Here is a 13,788-nt window from a genome sequence, read left to right on the forward strand (position 1 = left end):
CCCAGTAGGAAAAGCAAGAAGCGATGTAGTCCAATGATTGGCGATTATTTTTTCGTACGTTTGTGGGGAACAGTTTTATTAGATATTGCCCCTTTTATCTTAGGAGATCTCCCCATTTTAGAATCTATCCGGTTCGCCGTTTTTTTCCTCCAAGAAAGGGGAATGAATGATTGATAAATGATGTCGATATGGGGTGGTTGGTTGATTGCCTTTTAATACCACAAAGGCCAGTTTTTTTTGGGCAAAACGTCCAGAGTTCTTCCAACAATTCGTTATCTGCGAATTGTTCGAAATATATGAGCTTCCTATCAATCCATCATAAAGAATAAATTTGATATTTTTTAAATTAAAAATTAATTTCAACCAAGAACCTAAATTTAAAAGTGCAGATGGACAAGTCTCTTTATAACTTCATTATGAGGCAGATGAAAATTATTGATAAATTTCAGGAACAGTTATTTAATTATTTTCTAAGTTCCACATTTCACAAGACAAAAGAAACACGAACACGAAAATACAAGACACTCACTTAGAATACAATCAAAGAATCAAAAGAAAAATACTTGATATCGATAAAGTAACGCCATCTGTTGTATTAAAAGCAAAGGTAGTAGAGATATGTAACCACTGAAATAGAATCTGCCTCCCGTTGACTCACTTAAAAAAGTAAGAACGATAACATTATACTTCTGAACAGCGGAATATATGTTCCTAAAATATTAGAATTACATAGTACTCTGTTACATAGAGTATCTATTATCTAAGTGTTTAAAGCTAATTATCTATATTAATTACCCATTACAATATATAAATTACTCTGAAATGCATTAAGTTCATATTTTGGGTTATTGCATTTAATTAAGTATAATGCTTTCCTAGTCAGCTTTGTCTGCGCTCATTGGCTGAATGAAGGCACACTGATCCTGGCAGCTATGATGACTTAGTATAATAATATTCAGTCATTGTAAATACTGTATAGTTATGAAAAATATTGCAACAGTTACAGCAGTATTTGTGTTCTAAATAAACAAAACTTTCCGCGTATTTTTATGGCAATTTTTCAATCCTTTATGCTTGTTCAGTTTAATTATCTATTGAGGTATCATTTTAAATTGTCATTTTTTTCATGCAGCTATTTGTGGTGGTGACATCGTCCAAGAGAAAGGTATTCTACACAGTCCAAATTATCCAGAAGATTACTGGTCGAATAAAGAATGCACTTGGCGGATTACGGTGCCAGAAAATCACCAGGTGGCGCTGAAATTTCAATCTTTCGAAGTAAGTTGACCGATCTTGAAAAATAATTACTAAAATTTTACAGGATATCCTTATATCTTTTCTTTCTTTAAATTGCTAGTTGATGATATAACTGGGTATCCTCTTGAAATAAAAAAAAAATCTGACAGATAAAAAAATATCACATTTTTTTATATAAGTAACCTATTAATGTCTCCTCTTTTCAGTAACAAATTAATCATCAGAAGTTGATTCTTGCATGATGATGGAAATTTCCATCATAACATTTAGTGAACAAAAAATTGTACTCGAAACAGGTACATTGTAAATTGGTTTTTTGGTGACAACTTTTTTCATGACTGTTGCGTAATAAGGAACATAGATGTTAAAAAAATCAAATGTCACAATCATTTCAGCGAGTTTGAATTTGTCAGTTCGCTGTTTATTGTGGTTGGAAGAAACATGCAATTTCTTGAATATTTATTTATAACTAATCTGATTTTTTTTTTGCTAATATAAGCCATTATGAATGGGGCAATTTTGAAGAGAGGAACATTGAAAGTTTTGTACTGAGCTTATTATGTAAATTTTCATGACGATGAATATTTTCACCATACTGTTTTTTAATTATTTTGTATTATATATTTATATTAGGATATTTTTAACTGTTTTCCTTTAATCTAAAGCATAAATTATATCACCCAGATTTATTTCACAAAAAACAAAACAAAAAAAAATGCAAAGAAGAGTTAATTATTCAAAAAATATTATAGTAAAATTCAACAGTAAGATTATTAGAACTATGCGCAAATAAGCTCCCTAAATATTTGTGAAGTTCTAGGGCTTCTGTACAATATAGTATACAATTAAAATATCTCCATCGTTTACCGAATATATTTCAATTGGTATTAAGTATACATTTGCCCCTCAGCTGGTTCATCTTTAATGACATCTAGTCTACATATTAAAATTTATGAAGTTGCATTTAGGAATTATTCTGTTAAAATGTACAGGAAAAGACACATAGACAGTCTATCTATTATCCAGTCATATCTAGAACTTGACTCAAATCTGTAATTTTAAAGTAAAGCTCTGTACTCATTCCTCTAGCAGCTTTCATTTTAGCACAGTAATATATATGTGTATATATAACTCTAATGTACGTGGCACAGAAAATAACTCTTGTTACTTACTCTCGAATGGCAACACAACCGAATTCTACACCTCGCATAGCTAACTAATAGAGCTTCAAAATATTATTTGGAATTTTTTGGAGTCTCGCATCTTGTTAGAATTCTTTGATAGTTATAACGCTTTCTCTACTTTGTACACAAGAAAATAAGACATCTTTTGATAGCAAATATTATTTACATTGAATGATACATTTAAAGAAACCTACTTTAAGGAATAGTTTTTTTCCACAAAAGAATTGCAAAAATATTTAATTTAACAATTTTTCCAAATAAATAGTTGCATTATTAGAATTTATTTAGCAAAAAATTGCAAGTGTTTCTGTTTTCAATATTACTAAGCACATTTTTTTTATATTGAAACCAAAATCTACCAAAACAGCAGTCGTTTCCTATTTCCGTGACTGCTTTTTAAATTTTTTTAAAATGCCACTTGCTATAATATAATAGGTTAATTTAAAGAAATATTATTATACTTTCATAGCTTTAAATTACATTATACTATCATAACGTTGAATTATAATACATTACTATAGAGTTGAATTAATTATGATAATACTATTTCGCACATAAATAGCAATTTGCTTCATTCAAAAATATTTCAGCATTTTTGCAAACTTTGCACATAAATAGTGATTAAGATTTCCTCGGTTGGATTGCAAATTATCATTACGTTTTAAAAAATGGTCTCCTTGAAAAGAATATTTCTCTTTTTTTCTTTCTGTTATTCTTAAGCGAAACTCGTTATTTTTCTCCGTGCCATTTATAAATCGTTTCATAATCCTAATTTGATAAATGAAAATTATTCTGAAAAGAAAAACAGTCTTTTAAAACTTAAAAACATTAATTTTACTTGAAATGAAATTACGCATCAACACATAATTTACTCAATAATAAATGATCATTAGCGCCAGACGAATTTTTATTTCCATTTTCGCAAATGAAAGCTGATAAATAGCAGCCCATATGGAAGGTTATTTTTAATTCAAAAAAGTGTTCGCCAATTATTTTATTTCTTTTAGTTTTGCTTTGTTATTTTTTATGCTAGGATTTTTTTTATGCTTTTGTGCCAAATTATTATTATGGGTAGCGATCTATTATTCATTTCCAGTACACAAATTTGCTTTTAGCCATTAAATGTAAAAATGCTATAAATGTCATTGTTTAAATGCACGTTAAACATTTTAATTGATGAGCAGAGTGATTTTAAGAACATTCAGTTCATATTTATATGTTAAATGCACAGTTTATACAATTTTCTTCAATTAAATTAGTTTCAGTGTATTTACTCTGTTAGCAAGTATCATAAATTTATAGTCCATCAGTAGTCGCTTATTGTTGGAAATACAGGCAGCTTACAATACACAACACAAATCCTTTTATTAGAAGCTTCAAAATGTCTCGAATTTATAATATTACTTTCCTGCGAAGCTGGTATAATCTCTGAAAAGAGATAATTACAGATAATGGATATCAGATTAAAGATCTCCACCCTTAGAAACCATTTTGGCGACCCAGACAAAAAAAAAAAAAAAAAACTTTAGATTCTGAAAATAGAATTATGCGAAATTTCTATTAGGAGGAAATTCTATTAGGACCAGAAAATCCTTCTTGAAAATTCCATATCTTTTCAAAAATCATAAAAGGGGCCAACAAGTAAATTTCCTGTTTGAAGTATTAATAGCAAGCAAGCTCTCCGATCATTTTACAAAGAGCACTATTTTATTTTGCTGTGTTTATTGTCTGTTAGTTACTTTTTCTACGTAGAAGTATTGTAAGAGAAAGTATTGTAATTGCTAAAAAAAAAAGTGTCGAACTCGAGATTTTGACAAATCTCCATGTTTCAGTTCTTTCTGAGTTCGGAAGACACATTTTTGGAATTATGTCTTGTCTATTTACAAAAGCAAAAATTCAATACCAATTTTAATTGGATAGATACAATTTGATAGCAGTCTTTGTATCAAATTTACATATTTCTATTTTGAAAGTAATCCATTCCCAGGAATTTCATCTGCCTGGCTATCCGATTACAGGGAAACACAATAAGTTCAAAATGTCAAGAGCTGGATGAACAAAGCTTGATATACTTATATAGAATTTAAAGTATAGATCTATGTCACATTTTGATTCAAATCTGTCCAAAGATTGTGACAAACTAAACACACAAGATGAAACTGAAATATTTTCCTGAAGGATTAGCGCAGAAAGCAAAAGAAGTAGACTCAACTCACCCCTAAACACACATTTGAAAACTTGAAAAAAGTAATTTGAAAATACTTACAAAGCTAGCTCAAAGCATTTCGCCATCACATAATTTCATTTGAAGTCCCAGCGCCATCTATTGAGTTAAAATAAAGTTCTAGGAGAGGGAAACAAAATAAAAAATATCTAGAAGACAAAGTTCAGTTTTGAAATAAAGATAAAATCTTCACTTATTAATACTTGTATATTACAATAATTCTTTAAAAAAATCATTAAGATATAAATTTGTAAGAAGATTGTTTATTGCTTCATACATGATTGAGAAGTTTTACATTTAGCGCTAGACTAGTGAGAATCATGATTCCTAAAGGCAACTTGATATCCACTGCATAAACTAATTCTGTTTCTGCCATTGCAGATCGAAAACCACGACAACTGCGTGTATGATTACCTGGAAATCCGCGATGGCCATGAAAGCACGAGTCCTCTACTTGGCAGATTCTGCGGCTACAAGAACCCGGACGACATCCGGTCAACGGGCAATAAGATGACCGTCAAATTCGTCTCCGACAGATCGGTGCAAAAAGCGGGTTTTGCGGCCGACTTCATCAAAGGTGCGTGTTTCTACCCCATTATTGCTGTTTGTAGCAACAACTTTTGGTAATTCTAATGCCTTTAATAGTACTAAATATCAAATAACATTGTTACGATATCTACACGATGTTGGTTGACATTCAGGATGTTGGGCAGCATCGTGGAGATATCCTACAATATCTTGTGTTAATAGAGGTCCTTGGTATATTATATCCAACCAAGTCCATGACTTAAGGACTGGTCACAAATGGAAATCCTGGCATCTTCTTTTGCTGAAGTTGATCCTGAGCAATTAAAATAAAAATCTTGACTTCAGCTGCTGTATTTGTGGAAAAGTTGCTTTTCTGGGGAAAATTGATAGTTTCACTTGGCGAGAAACTTCTATAAATAAGCCCAGTTGCAATTAGCAATTCATTGCTGAAGTGCACTTGTTTAATAATGCTAGGTTAAAAGAACAGCCAAATAATAGAATCATATTACCTTCTGATGAAACAGGCTTTCTTAGCTATTCCATTCCATGCTTTAACTCACTCAATCTCTGATGGATATTTGTAGGAATTGTATCTTTGTCATATTTCCAAATAAAATAGAAAATAAATGTTTGTAAATAATTTCCTGAAAAATGTCCACGTCTATTTTTAAAAGAATAAAAACATCATACGGCATTTGTATTGAGTAGTGCCAGCTCTCAATTATGTATTTACTGATTATAGTTTCATTATTACTTTTTTATTCGCCAATTGTGGGAGGTTACAATTTCCAATTAAGTCACTTGCCTTCGATAGAAAGCCTCAAAACAGACATTCAAAAGAGATAGAGAAAAATAGTAAAAAGTTCTCGACTTTAAAATCAATTTTTTTCTTATTGTTCACGGTATGAGCTGATATTTCCCCCCTTCTTTTCAATCAACAGTTCAAAAACTTGAAATGTCTATTTTTATGTATTTTTTCGAAGCTTTTCTTTTTTTCCAAAATTGTTATTGTTATTATTATTATTATTTGCGTGATCACGATATACATTAAATACAATTAACGAGCATTTTCTTCCCAATCAATGGTAAGTAATGGCTGTGCGAAAAAAATAAGAGGGAAAAGATGATTACATTAATTTATAACTATCAGACATTTTAATAAAGAATACCATCTTGTAAAATGGTATTCTTTGTTATAAACTTTTTTTCAATAAGTGTGAGAAAAACAGCTATATTTTCATCAATCTTGTAAAATTAGTCTTCATTTTACATACGATGGTAATTTAAATTGGATACTAAAGAATATTTTCTTTTATACATGTTATGTAATCTAAGAGGATTAAGCGTTAAAGTGATGGAATTGTACTTTATATTGCAGAAAATTTTAACTTCTATAATAATTTTTAAAAAAAATTTATATCAAAAACTGTTACTTTTGAAAAATATTCGTAGAACGCAGATCTCTCATTCTCAAAATAGTAAATAATTTTTAAGACGATCAATGATCCAACACCAATCCATAATCAAAAATTAATAATTAAAGAGTATGCTTTTTGTTAATAAATTTTACAATCGGTCAAATATCAAAATTAATAAATTTTTCAATCAGTCAATATTTTCCGCACATGTCTTTGTTTACATCGCCTTTAAATTCCTTTTGTGAGTGAAAATTCAAACCACCTAATATCTAATCAATATTTTCCATTTACCGCTTCAGAGTTGGACGAATGCAAAGGGGATCACGGCTGCGAACACGAATGCACAAATACGTTGGGAGCATACAAATGCGAATGCAGGATTGGATATGAATTGCACTCCGATGGCAAAAAGTGTGAAGGTAAGTTGCTTCAAATTTAACACTACACTCAAATATATTTTTATAAGTAATTCAAATTAAAATATATGTTATTCAAACATCATTACAAATTAGAAGACAAATTTCATCTGCGACGGCGAGCGACATAGGGGGAAACTAGTTTTATGGAAATGGGCAAAAATGAAAAAATATTGTTTGGGAACATTACAATTTTTTAAAAATTAAAATTAAAAAACGAAGAGTTGGCAGAGATAGATAATGTGCTTTATCGTTATTTGTAATACTTTTCTCTCAAGCCACTTCACGGTAGGGTGACCATATTTTATTTGTTTTGAGGGTTCGGAAATAACTAGTTTTCTTGCTTGAAAATGATATTTCCTAAACAGTGAATTTCATGGCTTTATTAATATTTTTAAAAGAATGGTAAAACTCCATTTTTGCATTACGTCTGCCCACTCTTTTGTGAAAACGATAGTTCAAAAACATTTTAAGTCACATTTATGAAATCTGATACATCTTCTCACCAAATCGATAGCTTTCGATGAATTTTTGATCGAAATTTATTTACAGGAAGTTTTCTTGTCTGAGTGCAAAGAATACGATAAACTACAAAATGAAAAGAGCTAGATTACTAAAATGATTCATATAATTTTGGTATCTAAATAGTAGATAAGCATCAAATTTTGAACTAATTCTGTCAAAGAATTGACCACTTGTCGGTCTGTATATTCGCGTGTATATGAACACTATAACTCAAATACACAAATACTAACATAAATGAAATCTTCTATCTTAATCTTTTGTTTCAATCGATTCAGGAAAACACCTTCCATCTGTGTATTCAGCTCACCTCCCTATAGTACAAAGCACAAAATTCCCGCATAAAATTCTGAGCACATGGTGTCCATGGTCTTGATCAAGGTTTGTATTGGAAATTTAGGATAGCAACTTTAAAGAAGCATGCAAAAAAGTTTCAACGAAACCACTCCAGTTGGTTTCAAAAGTTGAAAATATCCTTGGAAGTCAAAAACATCTTATCACTTTAGTTATGACCATGTTTAAAATGAATTTAATTTAAACCAGCGAGAATGGTTTCCTCAAAGCTTTCTCGCATACTCTCTAATAAATGTGTTATCCCACAGAACGCCTTGCAGGGCACTTGGGTGCATAGTTACGAAATATTAACCTTTGACATGAATGTATTATTTTACTGAATCTATCGTGTCATCCATGGTGAGTTATTTGGCGATTCATTCCTGGCATGGGTTAATAGTATCCAAAAATCCAATTTCAGTTTTCGACATGTTTTTCTCTACACGATTGAAAATAAAAGTTTGACACAAAAATACACTTGTAGTTTCAAAATCCCATATTTGATTTGATAGCTATGGCATTTACATGTTTATAAAAGAACAGACCGACAGACAATCACCCCCCCCGTGTTGGATGTGGCTCAAAATGTGTCTCAAATTTTGTATCTAGCTCTCTCGGCATCGTATAAAATGATATTCGAACAGACAGAATTCTTCTGAATGGATTTTGCACAAAATTTGTTAAATATCTACAAATTTGGTATATTCCAAATTTGGTATGGTATTTTTGGTATGGTAAAAATGGTATTTGGTATATACAAATTCCATTCGTCTAGTCAAAGCATTTTTGAGTTATCTATGTCACTGACTGGCAGATAAACAGACGTTTTCTAAGTATGTTTTTTTTTCCTTTAACTAAGGGAGTTCTGGATTATGAAGATTCGTCAAAATCTCGAATTCAAAATTTTTTGATATATAGAAATATTTTCTCTATATAGAAATCATATAGGCGAAATTAAAAATCATGTCCTTGTCTATGTTTCAGTGTGTTTAACTAGAATCCTTAGATTCATCTTTGCATTTCTGACAGGCGAGGGCAATATTTCTTCCGAAATAATTCTGGTTGGCATAAAAAAAAAAAGACATTCCTAATCTTGAAGGAAATGTACGCACTTTAATGTTGTACAAATTTATTGTTATGTTTTACTTATGGCAATAAATTTTCGTTTATGCAATTTATTCTCTTGCTCCTCAGAAAATATTAGGCCTTGTTCACCTGACCCCGGTAAACCATTGAATCTGACATGATTGCTTTAAACCAGCAGCAACAATTTCAAAAACAAGAATTTCTGAAAAGATTTATCATGTTGGGTGGCATCATAATTCATGGGGGGAGATAAACAGAAAAAGAAACAATTGTTTTTCATTTGAAGTAGGAGAAAAAAAAGTTTATGATCTCCTCTTTTTACCGAAATGGCAACAATTCATCACGGGCAACAGCACTGGTCACGTGGACCTTTCATTTCTCACTTCAACGAAGACATCTATTACGAGCAGGCGATGAATGAGACGTCCCCTGCAAAAAAGCCCGGAAGAAATATTGCAAAGGGGATTTAAGAGAGGAGATCTAAGAGGGGTGATTTAAGAGATCACGGTAAACTTTTTCCTCCTGGGCGGTGTAATTTTTTACACCTGAGTCTTTTGCCCGCGCCTTTCACCGCCATGCCAGGGCTGCCAGATAAAAATCGCAAAATACTGCCAAATTTTGTGAGAAATAAGGCCAAATCAAGTAGTTTAACTAGTTACAAGAAAAAACCAGCTGGAATGATCTACATGAATATTTCTTAATTTTTTTTTCAAAATCACTATAATCTCTTCTCCCACCCGCATAAAATTTATATTTCTCGGATAGAGCCCTGAATACCACGAGTGCTGATATTTCTGTTTTGAGAGTCCAGCATCTGAGAATTTTGTGCTTCGTAGCAAAGACCAAGTGTACATTATAACTGTCTTTTTTTTCCATCGATAAAGACCAAAATTTCAAACCATCTCCGAACCCCAGTATATGCTTGGTAGGACCGCGGTGGCCTGGTGGCTTCGTAAACGAAGAGTTTCAAGTTCGAGGCCCGATTCCACCGAAGATCCGCCATGTAAGCGAGTCTGGTGCAAGTTAAATCCATCGGGGCCGAACATCCTCATGCTGGTGTGGTGTGTAAATTTGGAGAGGAGGGTAACCATCTCAAGTGTCGTCTTCATCATCTGACCGCGGTTCAAAATTACGATGTCCATCCCAAAATAAACCCTATTGTTGCTTTAAAACGGGATGTTAACTAAACTAAAAATATGTGCTTGGTAGATTGAAGTGGAAGTGAAGAAGTGGTTTGACTGAAGAGGTTGGGTTGTCCCCTGTCCTGGGGGTATACCCTTGTATCCTCGAAAGGTAAATGGCCCAGTTTATCCAGTCTATATACATCTCCCACAAAGGAAGTGAAAACCCGAAGATAAATGACAAGCTGTAAGCTGTCCTTGATAAGCATATTCTTTAAAAGAATTTAAAAGAGATTCGAACCTATAGTTCGGAACATCATAGCATAATAATATTTGACGCTTGATTCGATTATCTTTATTATATTTTAAAACGTTACCGCTCATAATATCACGGCTGTAAAGTAAATACGAAAAATTATGTGTAATATCGTCTAAAAACTAATTATGAAATGCATTTAAAAACTGATTAAGAAGGAAAAAAGTTGTAAACTTTTCAGATTTCATTTCTACACATTTCTAATTTTAAATTGATGTAAAAGAAAAAGATTTTCTGCATTAATATAATGTTAAGTTATTGAATAAATGCATCATTTATTCTAATTTATATAAAGTTAAAAAACTAATTGAAACTCTGAAAACATTTCATAATTAATACCTACTCTCCAAGAAGTAACTACATGCCAAATTTTGTAATTCTGCATTCGATCTGCTCTATAGAGTATTTTGAATTTTTCTGTCAACGGGCTTGTAAAGTGCCATAAGTAACAACAACATTTTGATTTTTTTCATCAGGATTGTCACATCCTGCAAATTACTGATAATATAGCCTATAAATATTATGGTGTTAAGAAAGAAAGATTATTTTTTTTTTAAATTTAAAGACAGTGGTGGGTCATTTATTAAGCCTTCTGCATTTATTTCAAATCTAATTCTTCGTAATATTTGTTAATGTATTAAAGTGTTTATTTTATGCAAATGCCTGCGAAACCATTTATTAGATAAATACGGTAATGAGGATAATCACTCCATGAAAAGTCTCAACCTTATGCGGGGTAGAAAGGGAATAAATCTTTCACGAGAGAGTAAATACTTATGTAGAGACCAATATTCTTGATTTATTTTTGGAAAGAGAATTCCAAATTCCAATTTTCATTCCAAATTTTAGTTTGTTCAGGAAATTTTCTGGTTTAAAAATCAATTCGTGTTGCTCGTAATCGAAATCGAAATTTAAGACTTCTTCTGATTTTCTGGATTCACACAAATGAATTCGGAAAAATAGGCCAAATCAGGAAAAGTAGGCCAATGTGGCAACCTTTCCAAAATAAGTCGTTTTGGGAAGGGATGAGGATATTTTTACCTCCTCTTCAGAATGTCTTTTGAAGTACAACACGAAGATGTTTTGTGAAGAAAGTTTTCCACTGAAGAAGGGGGGGGGGTGCTTATAAGCATTCCTCCCAGTGCAATTTAAGATACATTTTAAAGCTTTGCTAGCAAAATGGGAACGGGAAATCGCAATTAATTCTTGTTGCAGTTTTTCTCGCTTTTAGAATCGCTGAAGTAAAGGTTTTTGTACAGTGATGCATTTTTTTTTAAATACCGCGAAGAAAGTATTGGTTTGTCTCTTTAAAAACTATTGCAAGAAGAGTAAACATAGCGTTACAAGATGTATTAAAGATGAGAAACTTTCCGTGTTATGCGTTAAGTAGTTTGATGAAATGCTACTTATTTATTAATGAAATTCGCCTTTTTTTTATTTTTAATCTCCTGTCGGTTTGACAAAATTTATTTCATGCTGTTTCCGTAATGGAATTTACTTTTTATTGCCTTACCCACTTTTATAAATGAGATTCACTTTCCTTAGGTTTCTCTTGAAATATTTATGATTATGACGCTTCTTAAATTTTGTGGGTGAATATAAAATTCTTTTTGCACAAGAATGAAAGTCAATGAATAAAATTATGTAGTGTGGAGATAAAATAAAAATAAATTTATCTTTAATCGTAAAATTAAATTAAAATATTTTAAGTTCTTAAAAAATTAACTTATAATTTATGGTCACCGGCAAAGCTTAACTGTAATGTGTAATTCTCTGATTTGAATGCCAAAGAATTTTATTTAGTAAAAACAATATAAAATTACTAAAACAAGCATTATAATGTTTCAGCACTAAATGCAGGTATGCTAATATGATTAATCACAAATGTTCATAATATATTATAAATGCTCTGATTAATTATGTGCAATGTGGCCTTTCATGATTAAATTATTACGGCAGTCATTACTGTCACGATAAAATTACAAAATTGTCATCATAATTAAATTTCTATGCATGACTTAGGTGTAGTGACTTTTTAAAAATTTCCTTTTCTGCAAAGTCCTTAATAGCCACGTAATACATCTTCAATCCAAGGCCGCGATTGCCGCGAGAACTGGGATTTGTACTTCGTATTGCATTTAAAAAGAATTAGAGATGTTTCTTATACACCTATTTGGTAATAAATTAAAATCAAAATTAGACACAGAATTACAAATTTAGTTAAGAAATCGCATACCAAATTTAATTTATAGCAATCATTACATTTCTGAATACCATGCGAATGTACCAAACGATTGGCAGTTAACTCTTTGGCATATTTTGTTCAAAATATGATACGGTTTTATATTTTAGATACTAAAACTGTGCACCGAATTTTGCTGATTCAACTCAACATGTTCACTTGTAGTAAAACAGATTGACGAACATCCAGTGAATAAATTTCTTTCAAATTTGATAGATACCACAAAATTCCTATGTTAAGTCTATTTGCCAAATTTCATTTGTATAGCCCAAAGGATTTTTTAAGTTCGAAAACAAGCATGATTCAAAAAATATATTTTTCGAACTCCTTGATGGTCTGAAATATGGAAATTCTTTAAAATCTCAAGATTTGACTTTTGACAATTACAATGCTTTTTCTTTTTATTCCTCTTATATGAGAAAGTAACAAGTGGGGCTTTATTTAGAAAATGAGCAGTCTTATTTATTTATTTGACGAGGTATATGGAGTGGACTTTATTGCAAAAAATACGTTCGATATAACTGCAAGAAACGCAATTGCGCATATTCGTGATGACTTTTTTTATGCGAAAAAAAAACGTGCTCTGATCCTTCAAAAATATTCAACGTGCATTGCAAACTGGGATAACATGAAATAAAAGAGGCGTCTCTCCGTGAACATTTTTACTTTCTCGAGCATGAGATATGCAAAAAAAAGTATTGTCAAAAAACTCGAACTCGAGAATTTGATGAATCTGCATGTTTCAAACCTTTCAGAGACGAAAAAACAAATGTTCTGTGTCTGTCTGTCAAGATGACCTGTTTCTCATCGATAGCATGCTGTATTAAATTTCTGCATATTTCATTAATTTGATATGCCATATGTGGTCCAACTTACTGGACTTAACTTTTGCCTGTCCGTTGTCAAAACCAGCCTTCTAGTTTTTGTCAGTGAATGTCAAGTGCTGAACAAATAGGGCGACGATCGCAGCTTTAGATAGTCAGGAGCTCTTCCTATGTCTTTCTCACGTCATATCCAATACACTGATTAAAGACCGAAAAGTTATAGTTACAAGAATATTATGCCAATTTGGGAAAACGATAACTCAAAAATACTTTGAGCTAGACGGATGGAATTTGGTACGTGGTCTTTAAAACAAATT

General features: G+C 31.4%; 1 protein-coding gene across 1 annotated transcript in view; it reads left to right on the top strand.

The window, feature by feature from the left end:
- The window catches only part of LOC129971523 (tolloid-like protein 1), a 346,326-nt gene that overhangs the window by 311,178 nt on the left and 21,360 nt on the right, over positions 1–13,788 (top strand). The window contains exons 10-12 of the mRNA XM_056085378.1: positions 1,133–1,278; positions 5,047–5,242; positions 6,911–7,030. Coding sequence (XP_055941353.1) covers positions 1,133–1,278; positions 5,047–5,242; positions 6,911–7,030 — 462 coding nt within the window. The remainder of the gene's footprint in view (positions 1–1,132; positions 1,279–5,046; positions 5,243–6,910; positions 7,031–13,788) is intronic.

Source organism: Argiope bruennichi, chromosome 6 (genome assembly GCF_947563725.1).
Source record: "Argiope bruennichi chromosome 6, qqArgBrue1.1, whole genome shotgun sequence".
Taxonomy (NCBI): Eukaryota; Metazoa; Arthropoda; class Arachnida; order Araneae; family Araneidae; genus Argiope; species Argiope bruennichi.